This window comes from Ochlerotatus camptorhynchus, unplaced genomic scaffold (genome assembly GCF_037179485.1).
Source record: "Ochlerotatus camptorhynchus isolate MF236.1 unplaced genomic scaffold, CSIRO-AGI_Acam_v1.1 ptg000334l, whole genome shotgun sequence".
Classification (NCBI taxonomy): domain Eukaryota; kingdom Metazoa; phylum Arthropoda; class Insecta; order Diptera; family Culicidae; genus Ochlerotatus; species Ochlerotatus camptorhynchus.
In genome coordinates, this window is record NW_027040822.1 from 1,480,487 (window position 1) to 1,505,438 (window position 24,952).

Consider the following 24,952-nt stretch of genomic DNA (forward strand, 5'->3'; position numbering starts at 1 on the left):
TGTACCTACATCTTAAACGGGAAATAATATATATTTTCTAGCATTAGCATTAGCATTAGCATTAGCATTAGCATTAGCATTAGCATTAGCATTAGCATTAGCATTAGCATTAGCATTAGCATTAGCATTAGCATTAGCATTAGCATTAGCATTAGCATTAGCATTAGCATTAGCATTAGCATTAGCATTAGCATTAGCATTAGCATTAGCATTAGCATTAGCATTAGCATTAGCATTAGCATTAGCATTAGCATTAGCATTAGCATTAGCATTAGCATTAGCATTAGCATTAGCATTAGCATTAGCATTAGCATTAGCATTAGCATTAGCATTAGCATTAGCATTAGCATTAGCATTAGCATTAGCATTAGCATTAGCATTAGCATTAGCATTAGCATTAGCATTAGCATTAGCATTAGCATTAGCATTAGCATTAGCATTAGCATTAGCATTAGCATTAGCATTAGCATTAGCATTAGCATTAGCATTAGCATTAGCATTAGCATTAGCATTAGCATTAGCATTAGCATTAGCATTAGCATTAGCATTAGCATTAGCATTAGCATTAGCATTAGCATTAGCATTAGCATTAGCATTAGCATTAGCATTAGCATTAGCATTAGCATTAGCATTAGCATTAGCATTAGCATTAGCATTAGCATTAGCATTAGCATTAGCATTAGCATTAGCATTAGCATTAGCATTAGCATTAGCATTAGCATTAGCATTAGCATTAGCATTAGCATTAGCATTAGCATTAGCATTATTGACCGCCCACGGTTGTTACTCTGTTATTACCAGGAAATACTATATATTTTCTAGGTACATTTTGTGACATTGAAACTGGTTTTGTCATTTGTTAAAAATATCGTGTTTCGATTTATGTTGCATAATCTGCATCTTGTTTGCGATTTGGGCTCACAAGTTCCTACTTCACGCCTCCTCGAGTCATATGATAACAAAAGACTACCAGCTGAAACATGGACACAGCTGAGTGGCGTAGCCTGGGCAATGTTGCCAGTCCGGCAATAGCAAAGTGAAGAGGTGCGACGCGAACACTGGCGCGGCAACCATAGTACGGTGATAGAGGAAATGCTTCCCCAAACCTGAGCGTCTGTTCACCATGGAGGTGCGGCTCAAAACGGCGTCTGTTCTCCATGTTAGGAGCGGCTGATCACCGTCCTAGTGTCAGCGTGGGACTCTAAATAGAGCTGTGCACGATGGTCCCCCGGCTAGACAGGGGTTGGGGCAGGCCCAACAAGCCGCCCTGAAAAAAAAACAAAGTTGCAAATACCGAAGAAAGAAATACGGATCGGAACAATCGGCACAGACCTACGCGACGAAATAAGGACTACGATTGGAAAATCGCTCGGCTTCCCGGGTTGCGATAGGTTAATCTATGACGAACTTCAACCACGCAACTTCGAAGGCGCAGCACTGCAGGAACTTTGCTGGACGGGACAAAAGGTATGGAAAAGCGGGCATCGAGAGGCTACTTTCTACCAGAGCTGTGGCACCACCAACGAGCTGGGAACCGGCTTTGTAGTGCTGGGTAAGATGCGCCAACGAGTGATTGGTTGGCAGCCGATCAACGCGAGGATGTGCAAGTTGAGGATTAAGGGCCGTTTCTTCAACTACAGCATCATCAACGTGCACTGCCCACACGAAGGGAGACCCGACGACGAGAAAGAAGCGTTCTATGCGCAGCTGGAGCAAGTGTACGACGGCTGTTCGCAACGGGACGTCAAAATCGTCATCGGCGACATGAACGCTCAGGTAGGACGGGAGGCAATGTATAGACCGGCAATCGGGCCAAACAGCCTGCATGTCGTATTGAACGACAACGGCCAACGATGCGTGAACTTTGCAGCCTTCCGGGGTATGGTAGTTCGAAGTACCTTTTTCCCCCGCAAGGATATCCACAAAACCACCTGGAGATCACCTGACCAACACACAGAAAACCAAATCGATCACGTTCTAATCGACGGGAAATTCTTCTCCGACATTATCAACGTCCGCACGTACCGCAGTGCGAACATAGATTCGGACCACTACCTAGTTGCAGTATGCATGCGCTAAAAACACTAGACGGTGCATAACACACGTCGAAGTCGAACGCCGTGACCCAACATTGAGCAACTACGGGACGCTGGAGTTGCCCAGGACTACGCGCAGCAGCTGGAAGTTGCACTACCCACGGAAGAGCAGCTTGGCGCAGCTTCTCTTGAAGATGGCTGGAGGGACATCCGTTCAGCCATAGGTAGTACTGCTGCAGCGGCACTAGGTACTGCAATCCCGGACCGAAGAAATGACTGGTTTGACGGCGAATGCAAACTGTTAGTAGAGGAGAAGAATGCAGCACGGGCGAGAATGCTGCAACACCGCACGAGATTGAATGTGGAGCGATACAGACAAGCGCGGAACAGACAAAACTCGGTTTTCCGAAGGAAGAAGCGTCAGCAGGAAGACCGAGATCGCGAGGCGATGGAAAATCTGTACCGCGTAAACGACACACGGAAGTTCTACGAGAAGCTAAATAGTTCGCGCAAAGGCTACGTGCCGCAAGCCGATATGTGCAAGGACTTGGACGGTAACCTTCTCACGAACGAGTGTGAGGTGATTGAGGGGTGGAAGCAGTACTATGACGAGCACCTCAACGGTGAAGCAGCAGAAAACGAAGGTGGCACGGCAACAGACCTTGGAGCACGCGCAGAAGACGACAGGCTACCGGCCCCTGATCTTCAAGAAGTTGAGGAGGAGATCGGTCGGCTGAAGAACAACAAAGCAACTGGTGTAGATCAACTACCAAGTGAGCTATTAAAATACGGTGGTGAAGCACTGGCTAGACCGCTGCACTGGGTAATTGCCAAGATTTGGAAGGAGGAGATATTACCGGAGGAGTGGATGGAAGGTGTCGTATGCCCAATCTACAAAAAGGGCGACAAGTTGGATTGCTGCAACTACCGCGCGATCACACTGCTGAGCGCCGCTTGCAAGGTACTCTCCCAAATTCTATGCCACCGTCTGTCACCATATGCAAGAGAGTTCGTGGGGCAATACCAGGCGGGATTCATGGGTGCCCGGCCTACCACGGACCAAATTTTCGCGATTCGGCAGGTTCTGCAGAAATGCCGCGAATACAACGTACCCACACATCATTTGTTCATCGATTTCAAATCCGCATACGACACAATCGATCGAGATCAGCTATGGCAAATTATGCACGAGTACGGACTTCCGGATAAACTGACGCGATTGGTCAAGGCGACGATGGATCGAGTGATGTGCGTTGTTCGAGTATCGGGGACACTCTCGAGTCCCTTTGAATCTCGAAGGGGGTTACGGCAGGGTGATGGACTTTCGTGTCTGCTGTTCAACATCGCGTTAGAAGGTGTGATCAGAAGAGCTGGGCACGATATTCAGGAAGTCCATCCAGCTCCTTGGCTTCGCCGATGACATTGACGGAACTTTTAGATGATGGCGGAAACGTACATCAGACTGAAGGCTGAAGCTAGACGGATTGGACTTGCCATCAACGCATCAAAGACAAAATACATGAAAGAAGGAGGTTCTAGGGAAGATAATGTTAGCCTCCCACCACAAGTTCAGATTGACGGTGACGAAATCGAGGTGGTCGATGAGTTCGTGTATTTGGGCTCACTGGTGACCGCCGAAAATGATACCAGTAGAGAAATTCAAAGACGCATTATGGCAGGGAATCGTGCCTACTTTGGACTCCGGAGGACGCTCCGGTCGAATAAAATTCACCGCCGCACTAAGTTGACCGCACTAAGGCAATGTGGATCGACCAAGTAGAAGGTGACCTGCGGACCCTTCGCAGACTACGAGGCTGGCGAACTGTGGCCATGGATCGAGTAGAGTGGAGACGATTTCTTCGGACAGCAGAGGACAACAAGGCCTTAGCCTGATTGGTAAGGTAAGGTAAGCGATTTATATGATTTGATATATCGACACCCTAATAACATGTTCCGTCCTCCGAATTTAGTTGACCCTTCCTCAATATTCAAAAGCTTTATAAAAGATCATTTTATTTTTAATTTGAAGTTTAACTCAATCTCATTTAGTGGTAGACGTGAAACACGTCTTTAATTTTTTTTAAATTTGTCGTTCCCACCCTGAAAAAAAAATCATAGATTTTATTCAGTGCGAACACGAAAAAGTTTTTGTTGAATAACTTTTTTCCTTTAAAAGTGCCCATCTTGGGATGTATCAACGAGTTGTAGATAAATGGTATGTCTATCTTTGGAAAAAAAATTCAGATTAAAAAAATTGTGTTTTTGAGAAACTGTGTTTTGTGTTTTAAAAATTATTGTTTTCAGTGTAGAAAAAAGACTTAATTAATTAATTAATTTAGCTTTATTTAGGAGGCCTTCAGCCTTAGGCTGGTTCGCCTCCACGATGAAAAAAAAAAAAAAAAAAAAAGACTTTATTTTATTTATATTTTCTTACAAAAGCTTATTTATTTCTCTACAAATCATCCTTTGGCAAAATTTTGTAGGACTTGACATTATTGAGTTATAATTTTTTTAAGGAAAATGATGACATTTTGATGAGATTTTTTTAAAGAAAATAAGTATGCAAAGTTGCTTAAGTAGACGAGATCTATACACTTACAAAGTTTCATTGACATCTGAGAGGGTGCTGCCAACCATTTGTCGAGTTAGCGTGAAATTCGTCGTTAGCATTCTATAATAAAAAAGTAATTAAATACCCCCAAAAGAGCGATCCACAACTGATTGTGTGGTATGAGCAGGGATGGGCATCGGGATGCACTTGAACAGCTAAAAAAAGAGCAAGATACCAAAGAGAGCACGCATTAATTTGAGAGACGTGCAATGTGGGTAGGAGCACACAGAAACAGCACAAAGAGAGCTCAAAATTAGCACGAGAAAAGCTCATTCCAGTTCCAAAAACAACATTTTGGGTATTTCGACAGTGAGCATGCATAAGGGCGTAAACGCGATGATCGATTCTCTTCGTAGATTTTCTCTTTTATTAATAAATCGCTATAACTAACGTTTCTCGGTGCGTTTGCTGTTGCTTTTGATAGCCAATACAACCTGTTACAACTCTGCATTGAACAAATTCTTGAAAATTGTTTCGCTTAGCTGTAGCAATGCAAAGAGAAAATCGATGAAGAGAATCGATCATCGCGTATACGCCCTTATGCATGCTCACTGTCGATTTTTTTCCGCAGCATGGAACAATATTATACTTCACTCAAACTTTAAAAATAGTTGTTTTGCAAAATCAGCACATTCTGCAGAGCGCACACTTTCCATTAGCACAAGTTCATAGCTTAAAGTGACTTAAAAGCATGTATTACCATCGAATGATAATGTTCCAGACGAACTTCGGTCAAGTTGTTCTGGGTTTTCACCAGCATGCTTTCTCGTTATCATTCGACAGAATGTCGTGTGCAATGTCTACGACGGGCTCGTCACCGTTGAATTGATAAAAATAAGAAACTAATCTATCAGGAAGCTGATATAAAAGGTATTCGCCGCCCCATGGTCCTAGTTCTCATTGAGAAGTGTGATCGGAGCGATGCATTGTGTTACGTGTTTCGTGGCAGTTCTGATTCTCTGCGGAACGGCAAGTGAATCGAGAGAAATACCCTCGAAAATAACTGGGGATCAGAGATTTGGTGCGTTCATTTCCTCCCTGGTTTTTTGCTAATGATAGTGAAACTTACTATATCTGAATTACAGCTCCAACATGTACACTCAATATCAATAATCAGCTGCCTAGCCCTCAGCCTCTGCTGTTGTTTCCTGGTACAGAAGAGTTCCGCTATCCCACATCCACAAACCGCTTGTTGCAGTTGAATCCAGGAGAGACAATAGAACTGGCCTGCACCAGTGGCTTTAATCTAGCACCGAGCAAGAATGCCATCACCGTGTCCTGCGTCTTTGACAACATTTTCAACTACGACAGTACTATGTACCAATTCAGCGACTTCTCATGTATACAGCTGTGGAAGAGTGCCGCACGACGTACCAATGAACCCTGCGAAGAAGATGCATTCATTATCGAGATTGGCTTCGATATGGGAACGCGCTTCCCCAAGATCATGGACATTTGCCACAACGAGGAGACGTTCGAAAATCATTGGATCAAACACGAATTCCGTCCAGCCCATGCCGGGTACCAGCAGAGTAATCCTCGTCCCAGTTGGTATCAGGGTAATTTCTATCCGGGGATCGATGCCAACTACCTCTACACCGTCAACAAGCAACGTCAGACAATTGCAGAGATTCTGCAGTCGCAAGAACTTGCCGATGGATTGGTTAAGGATACCAACTCGGGAATTTTCATGGCCCGTGGTCACATCGCTGCCCGTGTGGATTTCATCTACGGAACCCAGCAAAATGCTACGTTCTGGTTCTTGGTGGTTGCTCCCCAGTGGCAGAAGTTCAATGACGGAAACTGGCTTCGTGTCGAGGATGAAGTTCGCAGGTTCGTCGCCAACCGAAACATCAACGTCACTGTGTACGGTGGAACATACGGCGCTCATACACAAACCGATGCCAATGGTGATCAGCAACCAGTGTTTTTGGATTTTGATCCAAACGGAACGCAGCGACTGCCGGCTCCAAAGATCTACTACAAAATTTTACATGACGAAAAGAACCAAGCCGGCATCGTACTGATTGGCGTGAATGACATTCACATAACTTCGATGGATCAGATCAACGAGGATTACATGTTCTGCGAGGACATTGGAGACAAGGTCAGCTGGATAAACTGGGACAGGAGAAACTTTACCAAAGGCTTTTCCTATGCATGTGAAGTGAATCCGTTTCTCAAACGGATTGGCCATCTAGCAGAGTTGGATGTTCCGAATTTGTTGATTTGAATAAAATTTTACATCGAATTATGTGTTTAAAGAAAAAAGCAGAAAAGCACATTTTGATTGGAGAAAGGCATTATTGAAACACACATTTCTAAAAGCGTAAGTCACTTTCGTAGGTTAAATTTCGAATGAGTAAAGTGACTTACTCTCTGAGTAGGATTCGTTTTTAGTGAACGATTCTTCCCGCGTGCTGATCCACAGTTTATAGTGAACGCGAATCAATAACCACAGTAAACCAAGACTTTGTTCCTCTCTCACCGCCAACAAGTAGGCGTTGCAAATCGGTTCTAAACGAACACGGCTGGTATGATGCCTATTTTAAGGCGACACTGTATCGGAACGAAGCGTGGTGTGAATATAGCGGTTTTAAAATGTGCCTGCTTTGAATCATCTTCCCAATATGCTACGTCATTTTCAGTCCTTTTTTTCAGCATACATTTTCTTATTTTTTATTGCGTATGTATAAAACATGAACAACCTAGAAGCAAAAATGCATAAGCGACTAAAAATAAACCATAACGTCTTCCTTCTCAATTAGAATCTAAACTCAATTCCAACAACCTTGACACTTACACCTCTTTGCTTTCGAATTCCTCTATTTTGTTCAAGGACACACAATCACCCTTCTTGATTCCCACAACCCTACATCTTTGAGCAACTTGTTTTGACGCAGTTCTCTCTGCACGTGTTTGCTCTTCCCCTCATAAATACACGTGTTTTACTCTCGTTGCTTTGTACGCTCATTCACAACAAAATCGGTTTGGTTGGTCTTTGCCTGTAGGCATTTGAACCGTTGTAGGCCAATCCAAACTCGTGGGGTAAGACATGCGGATGGGTGGTTTTTCGTTCGGGACTACAGTGGAACTATTTTTATGCCATCAAATAATAATTGAACAAATATAGTTAAAATGTAGCTAAATGACTTAATGCATCTTTTTTAAAGAAAACCGTTAATATCTCATTGTTGTTTGTATTTTTTTTTTTAATTTGAGTTTAATTGTTTTTTTTTTTTATTATTGTTGTTTGCATCATGTTTACCAATTGACTGATCGTTCGCTTCAGTTCATGGTTGTCTTATAATAAAATTGCTATTTTTAATATTGCTTCTATTATTTGTCTTGTTTTTTTCTCGATGAGTCGAAGTCGAGGAGTTGGAGTTCTGAAGTCGGAGTTTTGGGGTCGGAGTTATGGAGTCGGAGTTCTGAAGTCGGAGTTCTGGATTCGGAGTCGGAGTTGAGGATTCGGAGTCGAGGAGTCGGAGTCGAGGAGTCGGAATCGAGGAGTCGGAGTCGAGGAGTCGAAGTCGAGGAGTCGAAGTCGAGGAGTCGGACTCGAGGAGTCGGACTCGAGGAGTCGGACTCGAGGAGTCGGACTCGAGAAGGCGGAGTCGAGGAGTCGGAATCGAGGAGTCAGAATCGGTTAGTTTCAAATCATAGGAGTCGGAGGCGGTCGATTTAGATTCGACTGGACAGCCCTGGATATAACAAACCATAGGTACAATAAAAATGGAACTTAAATGCTGGGAAGAACAAAAGGTGGCCGGGTTCAGACTGATAGCTGATAGCTGATGATTTTTTTACTGGGTGTTTGAATTGCTGAAAAAGTCGGTAAAAATTCAAATGAACGTCCAAATAATGAATCCAAATGATCATTAAATGGAGTTAACAGAGCTAAGTCTGTACAACTTCAAAGCTACAAGTTACAAGATTTTTAAACTTTTATCGAATTTTTCCGCAATTTAAAAACCCAGTAAAACTTTACTGTATTAGTGTGTGCCTGACTTAGAACTTGTCAAGGCAACTACCTGATCACTCGGTTAATGGTGGTTAGCTGACGGCTTACATGACGCGTACAGGAAACAGGGGTATATCCCTAATCAATGGACGTAGTAGTATGAATCCCCCAACAACAACAAACTTACAAAATAACGTTACAAATCTCGAAATTCAAACAACATAACCCACCACTGGTGCTTAACCGTCTTAATAGTCGCACCACTGTTTTCAACCCATTTAAAAAAAAAACATACATTTCCATTGTGTTCATAGCTACCGCATAGCAGCTCAAAACAGAGGGTCGAAATTCATACACAAAATCGTACCAATTCATGTGAATGCGAAATAACCAACATTGATAGACATTAGCCCCCCTCGTATCGTTCATAAAACCCAACAATCAACCCGAATCGCCGAATGGTTGTTTGTCGGTGTCAACAAACACCAAAAAAGAAGAGAGTCATCATTATTCGTTGTTCGCTCACACCGCATGGCCTACTCTTGTGCGCGACAGAGCTCCATCAGCCAGCATCAAAGTAGCCTAGACGTCCGCGACCGCTCGCTCTTTATAGTTCATCATAAAGTCACACTCACTCAAAGTCAGTTGAGCATTTTGATTCGACTCGCACGGACGCGCGAATACCGCGGCCATCCGTTGATCGCGTTTCGGCAGCCCTCGAGATCATTTGCCAACGGTCATCTCCTACACACGACGGTGTAATTGCCCAAACGAAATGCAACAGTTATTGCCATCAAATGCAGCATAATGTACACCAAGTGTCGAACTCAGTGATGAACTGTGCGGGTTGAGGTGTACGCTGCGTAAATTGTGAGCTGCACGTGGTTTTCATTTCCGCGCGTGGTATCAATTGCCGCTTTTTGTTTTATGAAGTGTTTATTTTCGTGAAAAAGCGTGCCAATTGGTTGTCGACCAACAGAGGCAGAGGCGAAACACATGTTCTTACTTGATGAGGTAATACCCCTCCTGGTCCTAGTCTTCTTTTGTTTGCATTATGTGACAATAGCGCTCATTTTCGTTCAGCAGCTGAAAATCTGCTTCGGTAATTGTTATGTGTGTTGCGGGTAGAAACATGGCCCCAATGTAATCGATTTGAAAGGCAAACGGTGCGCTAGATAGTGAGCTATTTTTAATAAGTCTCTATGGCCATTAGTGTGTGTGTAATATTAGTAAACAGAATTTCGCTGCCCGTATAGGATTGCTCGAAATTCAAAGCCGAACGCCGCAAACGGAAAGTCAACATGCTAAATATGAATATCCCTATTTCTTGTAGATATGTGGATCGGCGATATATGATGAATGCTGGTGTTGGGGACATAGACTGTGAAAACAAGGTCGATTATGTTTGGAAGAATCGTTGTGGAAGTGTAATAGACATGGTTAATGATGCGGTTCATATCGCGAGTGTCACGCTGTTCGGTAATAGCACGAGTCTGCTGCGTGTGCGCAGTAAGCGTTGTACAGTGACAGTTCACACTCGCAGAGTAGGCCAAGTTATCCGACGGAAAGAGTGCACGCTATTCTGGGGCTACTCATTTTTGAGTCGAAAATCACTCACTTGGCTGAATTATTAACGAAAGAGAAAGTCGATGAAGAGAATCGATCAAAGTCACTTACACCCCTATCCTTCTAACCCCCTCAATTGACAGCTGTGGAAGTGCATCACACTAAGTTGAGTGCACTCAAAAAGCTAATATGCAAAAGATAGCTTTTGCTGCTCCATTTTCCTCAGTTTAAAATTCAGTAAAAATCTAAGTAAAATTGTTTACTTAGAATTTGGGTAGATTGTACTCATCACAACAAATCTAGTTTACTCATTTTTTAACAACTCCATACTGCACACAAGAATGAGTGCAATCTACCCAGTCTCTGGGTAATCTCAGAATAGCGTGTAGTATTCGAACTGTTTGGTTTCCTATGCGTACGAATCACACAGCAGGCGTGTTTCTTCGTCCTTCAAATCATCTGAGCGCCAAACAAGCTGCGTGTTAGTGCGAAACTAATTTCAAATTTCGACTGTCCATGCCTACGGCTACGAAAAACGATTTTTGGATAAGGTGCAGGACCGTCTTTACGACCGGGCCTAGGGGGGGGCTAAATTAAGGGCCCCATTTTGGAGGGTTACAGCTACAGACAGGCATGGAAAATCATTTGCATTCATTTCGTGCATTCATTTACATTCATTTGCCTCTAACTTTTTTCATCAACAGCATTACGCAAAATGATGTATGGAGTTTTTGTAGGTTTATTTATTAGATACAACTTTTGTTAACAAGTAAAATCTGTAGTTCTGATGCATGACGAACCAGAGCAAACAGAAGTCACTACTGTTTTTCAGTGAATGTATTTTACATGTTCTGCACACTCTAGTTTGTGGTGCATAAGAGATACAGATTTGAGTTATAAGCAAAAGTTGTAGCTAATAACAAAACCTACAAAAGTTCTATACATCATTTTGTGGTATGCTGTTGATGAAAAAAGGCAAATGAATGTAAATGAATGTATTAAATGAATGTAAATGATTTTCCATGCCTGGCTACAGATATAAATTCTCTCAACGATTTTCAGTTGTTTCACAATTTAACAACTTTAAAATAACATGTGAAAAAGCTTAGGCATTCACCTCTTTGTTCATCATTTTGTCCACCTCAAATATGCACAAGCATTCCCAGCGATCAAGAGCTCGTGAATAATCAACAAAGCATCCTAATACACTAGCAACCCCGTATTCTGATGCTATCGTAATTTTCAGCAACGTCAGAAATACTCATGGACCCCCGAAATTTAGCCACACACTACTAAAAAGTATAGATACTATAGATTCCATAGATAAGTGAAGGAAAGGGATAATAAAGTATAAAGCAAACCATTCCTCGATACATTGTTGCAAAGATTTGCTTTGCACTTCATTTTGAACGCACGAAACAAAACAAAACTGCACAACGAAGAGCTTTATGATGGCATGAACTTTTTTCACGGATGCCAGTAAGATCATTTATTTTTCATGGTTGCCAAAACAATTTTTTGTGCCTCCGCTTATCTATGGAATCTATCATGTAAATTTCGGATCCCTGAGACCGACACATGTAAGCGGGCCTTTTGACATAAGAATCAGTTGCAAGAAACGTGAACATCAATTCTTGCGTCACTTTTCAAATAGACTCTATTTGAAAAGTGACGCAAGAATTGATGTTCACGTTTCTTGCAACCAGTGATGGAAATCAAGCGAGCATGATCCGATTTCCAGTTTGTCGTAAACTGTACAGATCGTGATCTGTACAAACTACGACCAACGATTAGTCCTCTTCCACCTTGAAAATACGTTGTTGCGTAGGCAACTCACAAATAACAAATACATGTTAGACTGAGTCAAGCTCAGAGAAGTGAGTTACCCTTTTCGCTCATTATATCCACAAATCGCAACATGTGCTTTTTTCACGAGACGAGAGTGAGTGTCTCTCTGTGAGTAGCATTCTTTGGCAGTTTGGGGTTACAGAGCAATAGCGAATTTGTTTATTCCCAGGTTGGTACCAGTTCTAACCTAGTGCAAACCCGAACTTTTTTTCAGCGCGAAAGTCGACCCGTGTCAGGTTATAAAAACAAACGATCAAACTGACGTTTGCTAGAAAACAAGCCGACCCTAACTTGATACCCAATCCAGGTTCACGCAGAAAAATGGATTTTTGTTTCAGGGCCTAATGTATTTTGTTATTGATTCAAACATATTGTATCACTATTTCAACGAAACATATTTTTGAATCAACAAAATGGTTTTTAGAACCAACACACAGATTATTGACTCTACAACCGGTTTGTTGATTCAAAAATATTTTTCTTTGAATTAACCGAATAATATATTTGAATCAATACCAAAAATATATTAGGCCCTGAGCCAAAAATATATCCATTTGAATTTAAAAATCATTTCTCTGTGTGTGGAACGGTATAATAAACAAATTCACTATAAGCAAGCATCAGCAGATAGGTTCTGACCATCGGTAGGGGAGAACAGTCTATTATGCACCCCTGGGGTAAAATGGCGCCGTGTGGGTTTTCGTTGCTTTCCCATTACTAATTCTGTAAATATCATGTGCCAGAATGTTAGTTTAAGCACTGAACTAGCAATGCTGATGGTTAAATTGACGAATTGACAATCGGAAAGCTATGAAAAACAGTGCAGGGCCATTTTACCCCAGGGGTGCGTTTTGAACCATCCTACCCTAACTTTTAACACGAAGGCTGAAACGGGGCGATGTGCGGTTTCTATAGGTGAGGAGGATGCAAACAAGTCGACTCTTTCAATCTCTCGGTTTCGAATGCGTTACGTCACGTCTGTTGCTGTATTAGAACGCGATGAGAATAAAAGAGTCGACTAGCTTCCTTGCACATCACCTGTAAATAGCGCACATTTGGCTCAGTAGTTCATCGGATAGTTCTGTCAACACGGTGAACTGTTCCTTTCTTTTTCACTCCTCCGAAAGGACCAATGCCGCCAACGCAAATACATGCATCTTTTCTAATTCAAAGACTGAAAAAAAGCAACAAAAAAATCACGATCATTATGGCAATGATCATGATCTGATCACGGTTGTTCATCAGTTGTACATAATCCGAACAACTTCTTGTACTCAGCTGTACGCATTGAGATCTTTTGTTTGTAGCGTGCACTCACAACAAGCCTTGCGTAGTATAAGTAATGTATCGTGAGTACACACAGCAATGATGTTGTTATCGTCTTGCTCTCTGGAGATCTTGGTAACTCACTTTTCGAAATGCTCTCTGCGTATTTGTGTTCAGAGTCAGAGTTCATCGTTAGCTTATGATGATGCCAAAAAATCTTGTAGTAGGTGTGTGCGTAGTCATTGATCGCTAGAAGTGATTTTTTGACATCACTGAAATAGACCAATCTACGTCGATCGATTCTCTTCATCGACTCTCTCTTTCGTTAATAACATGGCTGCATTCAAATTTCGGTCTAGTTTTTTCAACACAGTCTGTTAAAAGAAAATATTATCAAGCGCATTGGGCGATAAGAACAGCTGAACATGTTTTTGGAGCCGAGTTATTAACAAAATAGAGAGTCGATGAAGATAATCGATCAATGTAGATTGGTCTATTTAAAAGGTGACACGAAAATTCAATCAAACGTTCTCTTCGTCGACTAGCTGATGTTTCGGTTTGAGAACACTTAATTTTATATGAAATGTTTGATTACGTTCTATGATTTACGTCCAATATGGATTAAGTCTCGTGTAAAAGTAGTTATTTCTAAGTGTGTAGAAAACTTACTAATATTTATTTATTTATTTATTTATTGACTTATAATTTGTAACTTAAGACTTATGTCTTTCTTCTGTTACATCGATTATATCTAAGTATAACAAGCGCCACAAGTATATTACAAAACAAAACAAAAATGATACGTAACACAAACTGAACTACATTTACTACTCAACTAAAATGCTCAATACATCCTCTCTTAAATGCTGTTAACGAATTTACATTAGTTAGACTATTGGGTAAATTGGGTATTGGGTTAGTTCAAAGCATCTTCCAAATAAGCTTCAAAGTTCAATTTTTTTTTATCAAATGTTAAATTCAGTCTTCTATATCCGTAATACGCGACTCAAAATTACTTTTTTAACTACTAAAGGGTGTCCTAATCTGAAATGAAAATGAAAATAATCCGAAGTTCCTTTAATCGTATGCCAAGGAGCGAACTTTTGATCTGACGCTGCCCATGAGCTTCAGCACAGATTCCATGGCGAAAATTGTATCCGCTTTTGTCTTTTTCCATCAGTCTTTTTCAAATTCTTCGATTGAATTAGCTGGCTTAAAGTGTTTCCGTAGACTTCCCTTGAAAAGGGCTCACGTATTGCACATTGTTTGCTTTGTACCAAACTACCGTGGCTTTTGAGTAGTGCATTGACACCAAATCGAACCAAAATAGTACTGGGCCATTATGTTGACGGATCATGGGCCACAGACGCCGATTCACTCCCGAATGTCACATATGGCTTTGACAATTTGCCACACTCCATATTGCTTGCCAAACCATGGTCTTCTTAACAAATTTTTCGGTAAAAATTGACTTATTCGGCATCATCAACTTCCTGACCATCACGGACTGTGTAATATGGTCTCCCGGAAGCGTCTTGTAGTCAAATTTGACGTTTGTTTCGTCGTCCATGATAACACACGACAATTTTCCATACAGTAGGCTATCATAAGCTTCCGAGCCCTCGGTTTGACGGATGTGGCTTGTTTCTGACCCCGTTTCGACTCCTTCTGCTTCTTGAAGGTTTTTAGCCCGATTCTTGCCTTGGCACGTTCGACGTTACTCTTGGATGTTCTGTGTTTTGGCCAAATCTCGAACAGAGGCACTTTTCTTATTAATGACAGATTGGTGATCTTCTGGTCCACCGGTCCCGGTTTACGGTCAGATTTCGATGTGTTCTCGAAGGTAACTTCTTCACCGAACTTGCGGATGGCGGTTTGAACTGCTCCGATACTTACGTCCTCCATTTTCACCAACTTCCTTACTGATAGGTTGGGAATAGTGCACCATTTGTGCATGATCTGTTTGCGCTTTCCGGGGAAATGCCTCTCATTTTGATGATTTTGTTAAAAAAAATGCACTTTGCGCACACAAACTTATTGAGCAATAAGTAAACAACAACACACATCGATGAACAGCTGATAAACTTCATCGGGGTTTCTACCGGTTTCCTGGCGGCGAGTTGAAAGTGTGCTTATACTTTCTAGGACACCATACCACAAACGAAGTGACAGACGACTAACTGGCGAAGAAATCAATTAAAATAATGTGGTTCGCTGTAATAGAATTTTCTTAGAAGCTTGTGCCATCATCCACCAGATGGGATACTATTTTTGTATTGGTTTTGCACAAAGTTGATTTTGTGTACAATGATTCTTTGACAGTGTGCAAAGAGTGTATCATTTTGTCATTTTTTTATGCATTTCAGTTTTGAGTAGAGTGAAGAGATAGAACCAAAACATTCTAGTACATTTGGTGAAAATGCTAGCTCAATCCAGTAGTAGTGTTGCCATGTGGTACAATCCAGTAGTAGTGGTGTTGCCGTGTGGTACACTGAAAAAATGCAATAGCAGGTTAGTCACCAAAGTTTTCGAGCCGCTCCGTCTGTCACTTCGTTTGTGACCATACACTATAAAACCAAATATCAAAAATTCATCATCACCATCGTGACGAACAAAATAGATTCTGCAGTGCTACAATAATTATTAAACAGCCGTTATGACAGCTATCCATACGAAATAATCCGATACAAACTTTGTCAAGATACATAACTTGTCAATTCATGAAAATAAAAACACTAGATAACTGTTCAAAAGACAGCTTTAACGCATGAAATTCAGTGTCTCATAAATTCATCAAGTGTTGCTAAATGTTTGATATGTCTATTATTTCTTTAAAATATAATGAATTTTGTGAAGCACAGGTCAAGAAATGTGGTGTCCTTCTTTCTAGTGTTATCTAGTATATTCCAGTCAATAATAAAATTCCCAACAATAAGATTCAAGAATTTAATCGTGGCTAGTTATGATTTTCCGTGAATGAAACCCTGAAAATTTTAAATCTTGAAATAATAAATCAATTTAAACCATTCACGTCGCGAAAAGACTAAAGCTGGGTTTAGACTAGACAAGTCAAATGATCAACTCAGTTGAATTCAATTGGCTTGAAAAGTTGAGCCTGGTTCAACTTTTTCAATTCAAGTGAGTTGATCAAGTCAGTTGAATGGCATGGTTTACACGTACAATTCGCGTTCAAGTCAGTTGAATTCAACTGACTTGATCAATTGACTTGCCCTGTCTAAACCCAGCTTAAGGAAAACAAAAAGCTCAGTCTTCACGTACACTGTCAGATTACAGTCGTTTAGCGAGAGTAGGGTAGAACAGTCCAAAATGCACCCCTAGGGTAAAATAGCCCAAAGCGGATTTTCATAGCTTTCACATTATCAATTCGTGACCTGATCGTTAAACAGCATTGATAGTCCCGTATAGGGCAAATGGCTCTAATGTTGGCCTATGGATCTATGATTAGGCCCATCGCTAAAGATCTGCTATTTATCAATTTTATCTAGATAAACGCGTCATTGGGACGGTACTAATGGATATTTTTGGTCGCTATTGAAAATTTAGTCGATTGATGAATTTATGTATTGGTCCAAATTAGGGGCATTTAGGCCGACATTACATCCATTTCCCGTATATACTAGCATTTTGGCACATGAATCCCAGAATTAGGGGTAGAAAAGGGGTAATAAGAAACTGGGGTAGTAAACACATTTTCGATAGCTAGTTGCTATGATTACAAACTAAATTGTGTGTTGCCAAACGACACCTTTTTGTGCACCCTTAAATCGCTTGTGGTCAACATATGTTTATGTTATTTAATTCAGTAATATTTTTCTATGGAAAAAAAATTGCTCCAAAAAATCAGAAATGCATTTTTAAGTTATCATATAACAATGTTTTATTTAATGTGTACCGCATATTTTATTCATTTGATCTGCTATGGCAATGGTTTATCATATTTAACAATTTTATAATTGAATTTGGGACACAAACATAATTTTTAACTGCCTCAAATATGAGCCTATGTGAGATAATAAAAAAAAAACATTCAATTCATTTGAGTATGACAGGTTCACTGTGGAAGATTAGACTGAAAAAAAATTACTATGATTTTATGTCACACCCTCCTTTAAGAAAAAAAAAACAAATCAAAATATTGAAGGCACAAAATAATATGTCATTAGGAGAATTCTGACAATACCGTGGTAGAGATAACAATAGCTACAATTTCCCAACCTACGACTGGATGCCTCCCTTCAGATAACAACTTGAGTGCAGTACAGTCGGTAGAACTGTTTCAAACACATCGTCGGTACATAAGCAAGCCGGTGATCATCTCTTTTTGCCAGTGGTGGCGGGGAGGATACCCCTCAACATCCCTCTCCAACGGGCGAGCTGGGTAAAGAGATGATCAACCCGAGTTGTACCTTTCTCAAAGTTGTCCCCTTTCTACTCACTACTTTCTACTTCACACTGCCGTACTCTAACGGAACTCTCAACTCTATACTTTCATTTCCTCATCTATCTATAAAACTTACTGGACATCATCCTCAGAATATTCCTTCAAATAATGGCAACCATCAGTTCAGGAGATCAACAATTAAATTTATTGAAAATTAATTGAGGATTGCTTGAATCGTAGAATGCTATCGATCATGAGCACTTTCACAGTTGTTAATTGAGAACTTTCTAAGCCTGTGCCATTTGTGCATTAATATAATTATATGGCAAGTACAAACCTGTTCTATGCCGAGGGAAGGCGAGAAATGTTTCAACCCTTAAAAGTAGACCGGGAATCGAACCGAGCCACATCCAGCATGGCCTTGCTTCATAGCTGCGTTTTTATTGACTGAGCTAAGGAAGTTCCGTGATTGTATCCCTATTATTGACAAATGAGGATGAGCATGAGGAGTCGTAAACGGATTTAGTTTAGTATGATTAAATGTTTCTCACATACAAAGCAGGCTTGAAAAAATGTTATTACGAAAAAGGCTCAACACAAATCCCATTACTCCATGTGTGCTAGAATTCAATAATTGATAGGGTTGGCCCCCAAGGGTGGTGAAGACGGCCCTGGTGAGGTGTGAAACGCGATTGGAGAGGCAAGAGAGAAAAGAAATAACCAATTATTTGATGCCAACATGTGTTCTCGGACTATGACTTGCAATTTTACTTGATTTCCTTTGTCGAGCTAATTAGCCATCAAACTCAAAATAAATAATGTTAATTGTTGTTAATTGTTATCACGTTCACGGTAATTAAGATTGCAAAAAACCGCTACTGTAACGATAAAAAAAAAAACATCAATCGACCCATCAAACGGAACAATAATGGCTTGAGTATCGTTTCGAAACAGGTTTAATACACGCACTTCGATCATGCCGGTAATTACCGGGCTTGAGCAAGATCTACTTAATACATGCACGTTTCACGCGAGTGAACTACATACAAAGCAGATTAAGACATGTATAATTAGCAAACCACTAATCCCTCCCACTCTTTGTTCCCGGTTGTCAGGCTTCGATCAAACAGGCCGAGTGTGCCGTTAAGGAGGCAAATGTTTATTCCAATGTCAACAATCGGAATGCTTGCTCTATCAATTCTATCAACTGTGTTAAGTTGAGCGTAAATCACTTGAAAAAAGCAACTGGGGGCGACGAGTTAATGCTCTAGGCCATTTTATATCACACAGTTTTAGTTTTAGACCTAGGTTAACTTATCAGAGGGAATATATAACAAGTCTGTACTGCAGATACCAAGTGATTTACTGATAACAAACACATCAAACAACATAAAGCTAAATTTGTATGAATATATAAGATATCAAACACAGACACCAGATAGCAGAGTCTTCCTTATTTACACAGAAAGAACAAATTAGCTGATATTTCTTATATATTGCACACTAGGGTGGGTCAAGTTTGTATGGTGGATTACAACCCCACTGCTCTGCCGATTTGATTTGCGGAAAACCTATTCATTTGCTTGCCAAAAATTCAAATATTGCCTAAATTTCATCATCTCGGAAATATTTTTGAATACTATGCTAACTTTGTAGAAGATTCCAAATCGATTAGACTTCTGTGAAAAAAGTTATTATGATTATATTTTAGACCTTTTGCGCTGCGCATACCTACAGTCCTATAAATCAACTTGTAGGTACGTGTGAAACACTTGGTCTTAACTGAAAGATTAGTAACTTTTTGTACAAATTTGTGTTTAGCATTCTCAATCAAAGTCCGAGATATGGTGAAATTTGAGAAATATTTTTGGTAAGCAAATGAAGAGGATCGTACCGTTTCACATACATTTTCCAATACAAAATTTAAAATGCTCCCGCAAATCGAGATTCTAACCAAATTCGATCGATTCTTGCACAGTTGCTGGGAACATCAATACGCATTGAAAGAGCAGCGGGGAACAGGGGGTTGTAAAGTTTATCCACCCTATTGTACACCAAACCGAGAAATGTAAGATTCTATAACAGATTTGCATGAAAAGAATTTTACCGCATGAAGAGTTTCTGTAATGTAATCTTCGGAAGGTTTTTTTTTTAAATAATTTTGTAATTTTTATGTTAGCTCAATTTTGGAACTACGTTTGTTTTCCCAAATGCACTGTGGCTTTATAATAATCTCATGAAGATTTTAGAACAATACACTACTTCTGGAAAAACTTGCTTGTACGCTACAGTCTATAGTAAGAAGAACCATGTAGATAGATGGAAAGTAATTTCAAGAAACCTGATTAACTTCTATGATTTATAGTTTCCGTATGGCTTACGGCATTGACGAATTAAAATGAACATGAGCTGGATTTCCTTTTTTCAGATAAAGTCAAAATCACATACAAGAATGAAATTCATCGCATAATGTTTAAGATTAATTTTGTATCATGCAAATCTTCCAATAATATACGATTGACAATTTTTGTATCGGAGGCAGGGCTGTCATCTCAAAACATTGCACAATTTGGGGACGATTGGTTGTAACCCGGTTGTAACATTGCATTTGAAATTTGTATAGAAATTAGTTTGGAAAAACCTACTTTTGGACATTTATATTACTAGGGACCACAATTTTGCACAAACCACGCATCTAAATACGTTAAAGTATAGCCCAGGAAGTGCCTAACAACTTTGTATTGTACTAGAATGCCCCTAAAAAAAGTTATAGCTGTTCAAAGATCAATGTTTCGAATTAAATGCCAAAAATCCCTTTTTCTGCCAACACTGCCGGTGTACCAATGAAAGTCAGACTCCAAATTCGAAGTTAATTATTTTATCGTTTTAGTATGTTCAGATGAAAAATCCAAAAACAATAGATCTATCTCATATGCGTAGTCGGAGGGGGGATGGGGGGGGGGTCACTCATATCAATAGAAATAAAGTTTCAAACTAAAATAACTTCGGAGTATCTTATCTTATCGATTTGGTATGTTCAGATGAATTATTCAAAAACAATTTTTCAATTTCATAGGCATATTAAGAGATGAGGGGGGGCTAACTATACCCCCACCCCCTCACCCATATAAATAGAGGTAAGGCTTCAAACTCCAATAACTTCGATGTTTCTGATCTTATCAAGATGGTATGTTCAGATGTATTCAAAAACATGTGCTCCATTTAATAGGCGTAGTTAGATATGGGGGCTTACTGTATGCTTTCCGGCCCTCACTTATATCAATTAAAGTAAAGATAAAGACTAAAATAACTTCGGAGTTTCTCTCGAGTTGTTCGGATGGGTTATTTAAAAACATTTGCTTAATCTCATAACAGCAGTTGTAAAGCGAGTTCTACCATTAATGTCAGATATATTCAAACAAATGTCATTGGATTGTAATGATTATATTTCAACAGTGATTAATCTACATTCTATTTCATCTAAGAATTTACCTTTCGGCATCTTTAACGCTATTTCAAAACTACCCTAATTTGGGTAGAATCCACCCAGATCGGCCAAAACATGAGAGTGACAAGTTGACAAATGAACAAAGTCGATCTGATTCATGTCGATGTTGTCCATTTGTCAACTTGTCACTCCCAACATAGTTCACCCATTTTTGGGTAGGTTCAGTTTTGACCGATCTGGGTCAACATTTGGGTAGTTTTAAAGAAGCATGCACTTATCAAGATCAAGATGTTTGTGCAAACTACGCTCCACGTGAACGCACATCCAAGTGCGTCAACTTAAAGAGACAATTGTGTGTGTATTACAGGTAGTATTGAAAATTGAAATGCAACTGCGCTTATAAGAATTTCGATCCAAAACTTTAAAAAAAAATCATGTCAAAGTCAAAACAAGTCCTAACTTTCCTCTTTGCTACCGTATGCGTGATAATGTTTGCACCATCGTACATATAAGGTTCCCGTTTCACCTGTGCATACAATGCCTTGGTTTTCTTTGCATGCACGTAACCTATAGCTCATACCGTATAGTAGGCTGTGTATAAAAAAAAAATGATTTATTTAAATAGTTTGACAGTTGCACCATGACGAAGTGGCAGCGTATTCGTGATTTCTCCCACGTGATTTCTCTGTCGCAAAAACACATTTCAATCGCCGTGGGAGAGTCCCGGTGGACCGTCCAAAGGGTTTTGGACCGAGAAAAGAAAGGAAAACTATAAGCGAAGGTGGCCACAGGTCGTCCGAGGTCAGTTCGGGTTCCGAGGGTTATCGCTGCTATCAAAAGGAAGATTCGGGTGAATCCAGTGCGTTGAATAAGGAAAATGGCAAAGGAACACGGGATCAGAGACCTTACGGCACGGAAGATCGTAAAGGAAGATTGCGGGGCGAAGTCGAGGGCACGGAAAAAATGATTACCAACCGCATCCGGGAGCTACGATTCGAACGATGCGAGAAAATCTTGAACTTCCTTAAGCGAAAAAATCCGGTAATCCTGTTCACCGGCGAGAGCATGTTTACCGTCGATCCCGTATCAAATTCCAGAACCGACCGGTATATTAGTTTTCTTCCGGTAAAAGACGTGGCCGACGAGCACAAGAACGTGTATCTGACCAAGCATCCTGCTAGCGTTATGGTGTTTGGATTGGTGGCTTCCGATGGCAAAAAAAATTGAACCGGTGTTCATTCCAGAAGGCGACAAGTTCAACACGGAGGTCTACATCGGGATTTTAAGTAAGCATGTTCTTCCGTGGATCAAAGAACAGTACGTTCTGAAGCCAAATGTTGTATTTCAACAATATGGGGCTCCGTGCCACACCTCGAACCGCACTCAGAAGTGGTTGCAGGAACATCTTCCGTTCTGGGCGAAGGATATGTGGTAGCCATCCAGCCCCGATCTTTATCCACTGGATTAATCAATATGGCGCGTCATGAAGGCCAAGGCCTGTTCTAAACGCCACCCTAGTACAGCAAGCCTCAGACAAACATTGACCCGTACCTGGAGAGAAATAGTTCCAGACTACATTATTACAACCTGCCGTGCATTCCGGAAGCGTGTGGAGGCCGTAATTGCAGCAAGTGTAAACTCGATCGATGATTAACATAGTTTAAGACTCTGAAAAACATCCCCCCTTTGAATAAATAAAAAAAAACTCGAAAACGAAATTTTTGAGAATTTTTTTTAATTTTGACATTGCTCAATGGTGCAAACATTATCACGCATACGGTACATGGTGTATTAGGGGTTTTCTTGAGAATTTTTAAAGATATAATTGTATCAAGAATTCGCAAAAATTGGGCAGTTTGCAAAACTGTTGGAGTGCCTAAAAATGCAAAATGTTAGTCAATTTCACACTTTTTCATATGTACAAAAGGTTGAAGGACAAAAGGTCGAAGGACAAAAGGTCGAAGGACAAAAGGTCGAAGGACTAAAGGTCGAAGGACAAAAGGACGAAGGGCATGAAGTTGTTTGGGAGTATTTGCATACTATTTTTTCTAAGTTCTTTTAAACTCTGAGCGAAAATTTTCTAAACAATATTTTGACCATTTTCAAGTTGGTTTTTGTCAATTACTTATGTCACTTCAAACGTTTTGTCTATTTAGCCCCTCTATGTTAAAATCGACCTTATGTCCATTCATGCTTTTGTCCCTCTCAGTTCAATTCGAACTTTTGTCCATTCGACCTTCTGTGCCTTCGACCTTTTGGCCATTCAAGCTCGCGTTTCGAGAATCGATCATCGCGTTTACGCCTTTATACAAGCTCACTGTCGAATTTGTTTGTGGATGCCGACTGAGGTTCTAGAATACTGCGAAGCTGTTCGACTTTAACAGAAAAAAACAGTCTCTTCGTCGCATCGATTTGCACGATTGAAGCTGATATTGTGACGCCCTTGTTTACATGCATGAACTGTTTTTGCTATCGAATCATTGAAATATTGTTTTGTTTGATAGCTGCTGTTGAACTTCATCTGCATAGAAACAATCTGCAATGTAGAAAAAATCTCTGGAAGAGTAATAACATAGTTCAGTCGGGAGGTAAATTTGGAACAAGAATATGCTATCTAAAAACTTGACACTTAAAAAATTTGAAAATTTTAAAACTTTAGAAAATTTATCTTCTGGATGAATATTTGGTAGATTTATCCATTATTCCTAACGAACCAATATTTTGCCTTTGTCTTAGTACATCTATAAGTAAGTACTTTTATGACCTAATCAGTAAAGCTGCAAGTTACAGTCCAGGCGAAGAGGCTGTCAGATTAAATGTTTTCGACTTTCCTGGACATTCAATAGTATTGAATCCACACAATATAAAAAAAAAACTAACAATGTTAAAGGATTGGGAAGAAATGCTCAGAGCAAAGCTCCAGTTGAGACAAAATAGCTAAAGAAAAACGTAGACCCTTGATAGCTAAACCGTTCCGTTACATTACTTCAATTTGACTGATAATTATGATAAACTCTCACTGTCCAGATCAAATGAACGCAAGTTCTACGAAAGGTCCAATGTCAAACACTAACGACAACTGCGGTGTCAAGAACCGGTTGACTTTTACTTCCCTTTCAACCGCAGCAACAACCTTCCATATCGATTTCAAGCTGGTTGATTTGAGACCTACGGTTACAAGTGTGTGCTTTCGGAACTTCAATGAATACTTCATTTGATCGACGAGCCAAGCGATGGTCAATTTAGCAAGCAATATTTCCATTCATTGACGGAGAAGGCATCTAATTGAACGCAAGTTAAATTTGAATTAGAGGTGGTTTGTTTGGTTATGTAATTCGACCGAATGTAAGTTTCTGAATGCAGAATCAACACACTGTTCTAAACAAATAGAATAAATTCAATTCCTGCTGGTTTACTGACTCGCTTCACCTGGCGTGGATTAGCATAACCAGTTTTCCGCGAGTGACAATTGATCGATTAGAATTCTTTGCCGGTCGAGGTAGGCTTGATTGCTTTTTCATTCTCGTTAAAACATGAACTTGCTTGTTTCCTAGATACCAGTACGGTACTTTTTTGTCTTACGCATGCTTGATTCTCTTATCATGACTCATGTGGACAAATCGTATCGTTATCAATTGAAGAAGCATGAGCCTCTTTTGTATGAGTCGGTACGGCATGTACTTAAGACGCTTTGATAAGAAACAGCTGTGTGTGAATGTTTCAACGAACTGTTCTCAACAAGTGACTAGGGTGGTTCTAATAAAAAAAATAAATTCAGAGTATAAATCAACAGGTACGGTTACCACTTACC

The 24,952-nt window shown here is 40.2% G+C and overlaps 2 protein-coding genes across 2 annotated transcripts in view; both read left to right on the plus strand.

Moving 5' to 3' along the window:
* The first annotated feature begins 5,568 nt into the window (after window positions 1-5,568).
* Window positions 5,569-6,901, plus strand: LOC135708774 (uncharacterized). The gene is made up of 2 exons (XM_065230916.1): window positions 5,569-5,668; window positions 5,733-6,901. The coding sequence occupies exons 1-2, from the start codon at window positions 5,569-5,571 to the stop codon at window positions 6,878-6,880; spliced, it is 1,248 nt and encodes a 415-aa protein (XP_065086988.1). The 3' UTR covers window positions 6,881-6,901.
* Window positions 6,902-9,190: 2,289 nt separating this feature from the next.
* Window positions 9,191-24,952, plus strand: part of LOC135708751 (uncharacterized) — a 42,093-nt gene continuing 26,331 nt past the window's right edge. Inside the window, exon 1 of the mRNA XM_065230886.1 lies at window positions 9,191-9,625. The gene's annotated coding sequence lies outside the window, so the exon portion shown is untranslated. The remainder of the gene's footprint in view (window positions 9,626-24,952) is intronic.

Coding starts and splice junctions, on each gene's coding strand:
- LOC135708774 (XM_065230916.1), top strand. CDS start 5,569: ATGCATTGTGTTACGTGTTTCGTGGCAGTTCTGATTCTCTGCGGAACG. Junction 5,669..5,732: donor AACTGGGGATCAGAGATTTG/GTGCGTTCATTT, acceptor TCTGAATTACAG/CTCCAACATGTACACTCAAT.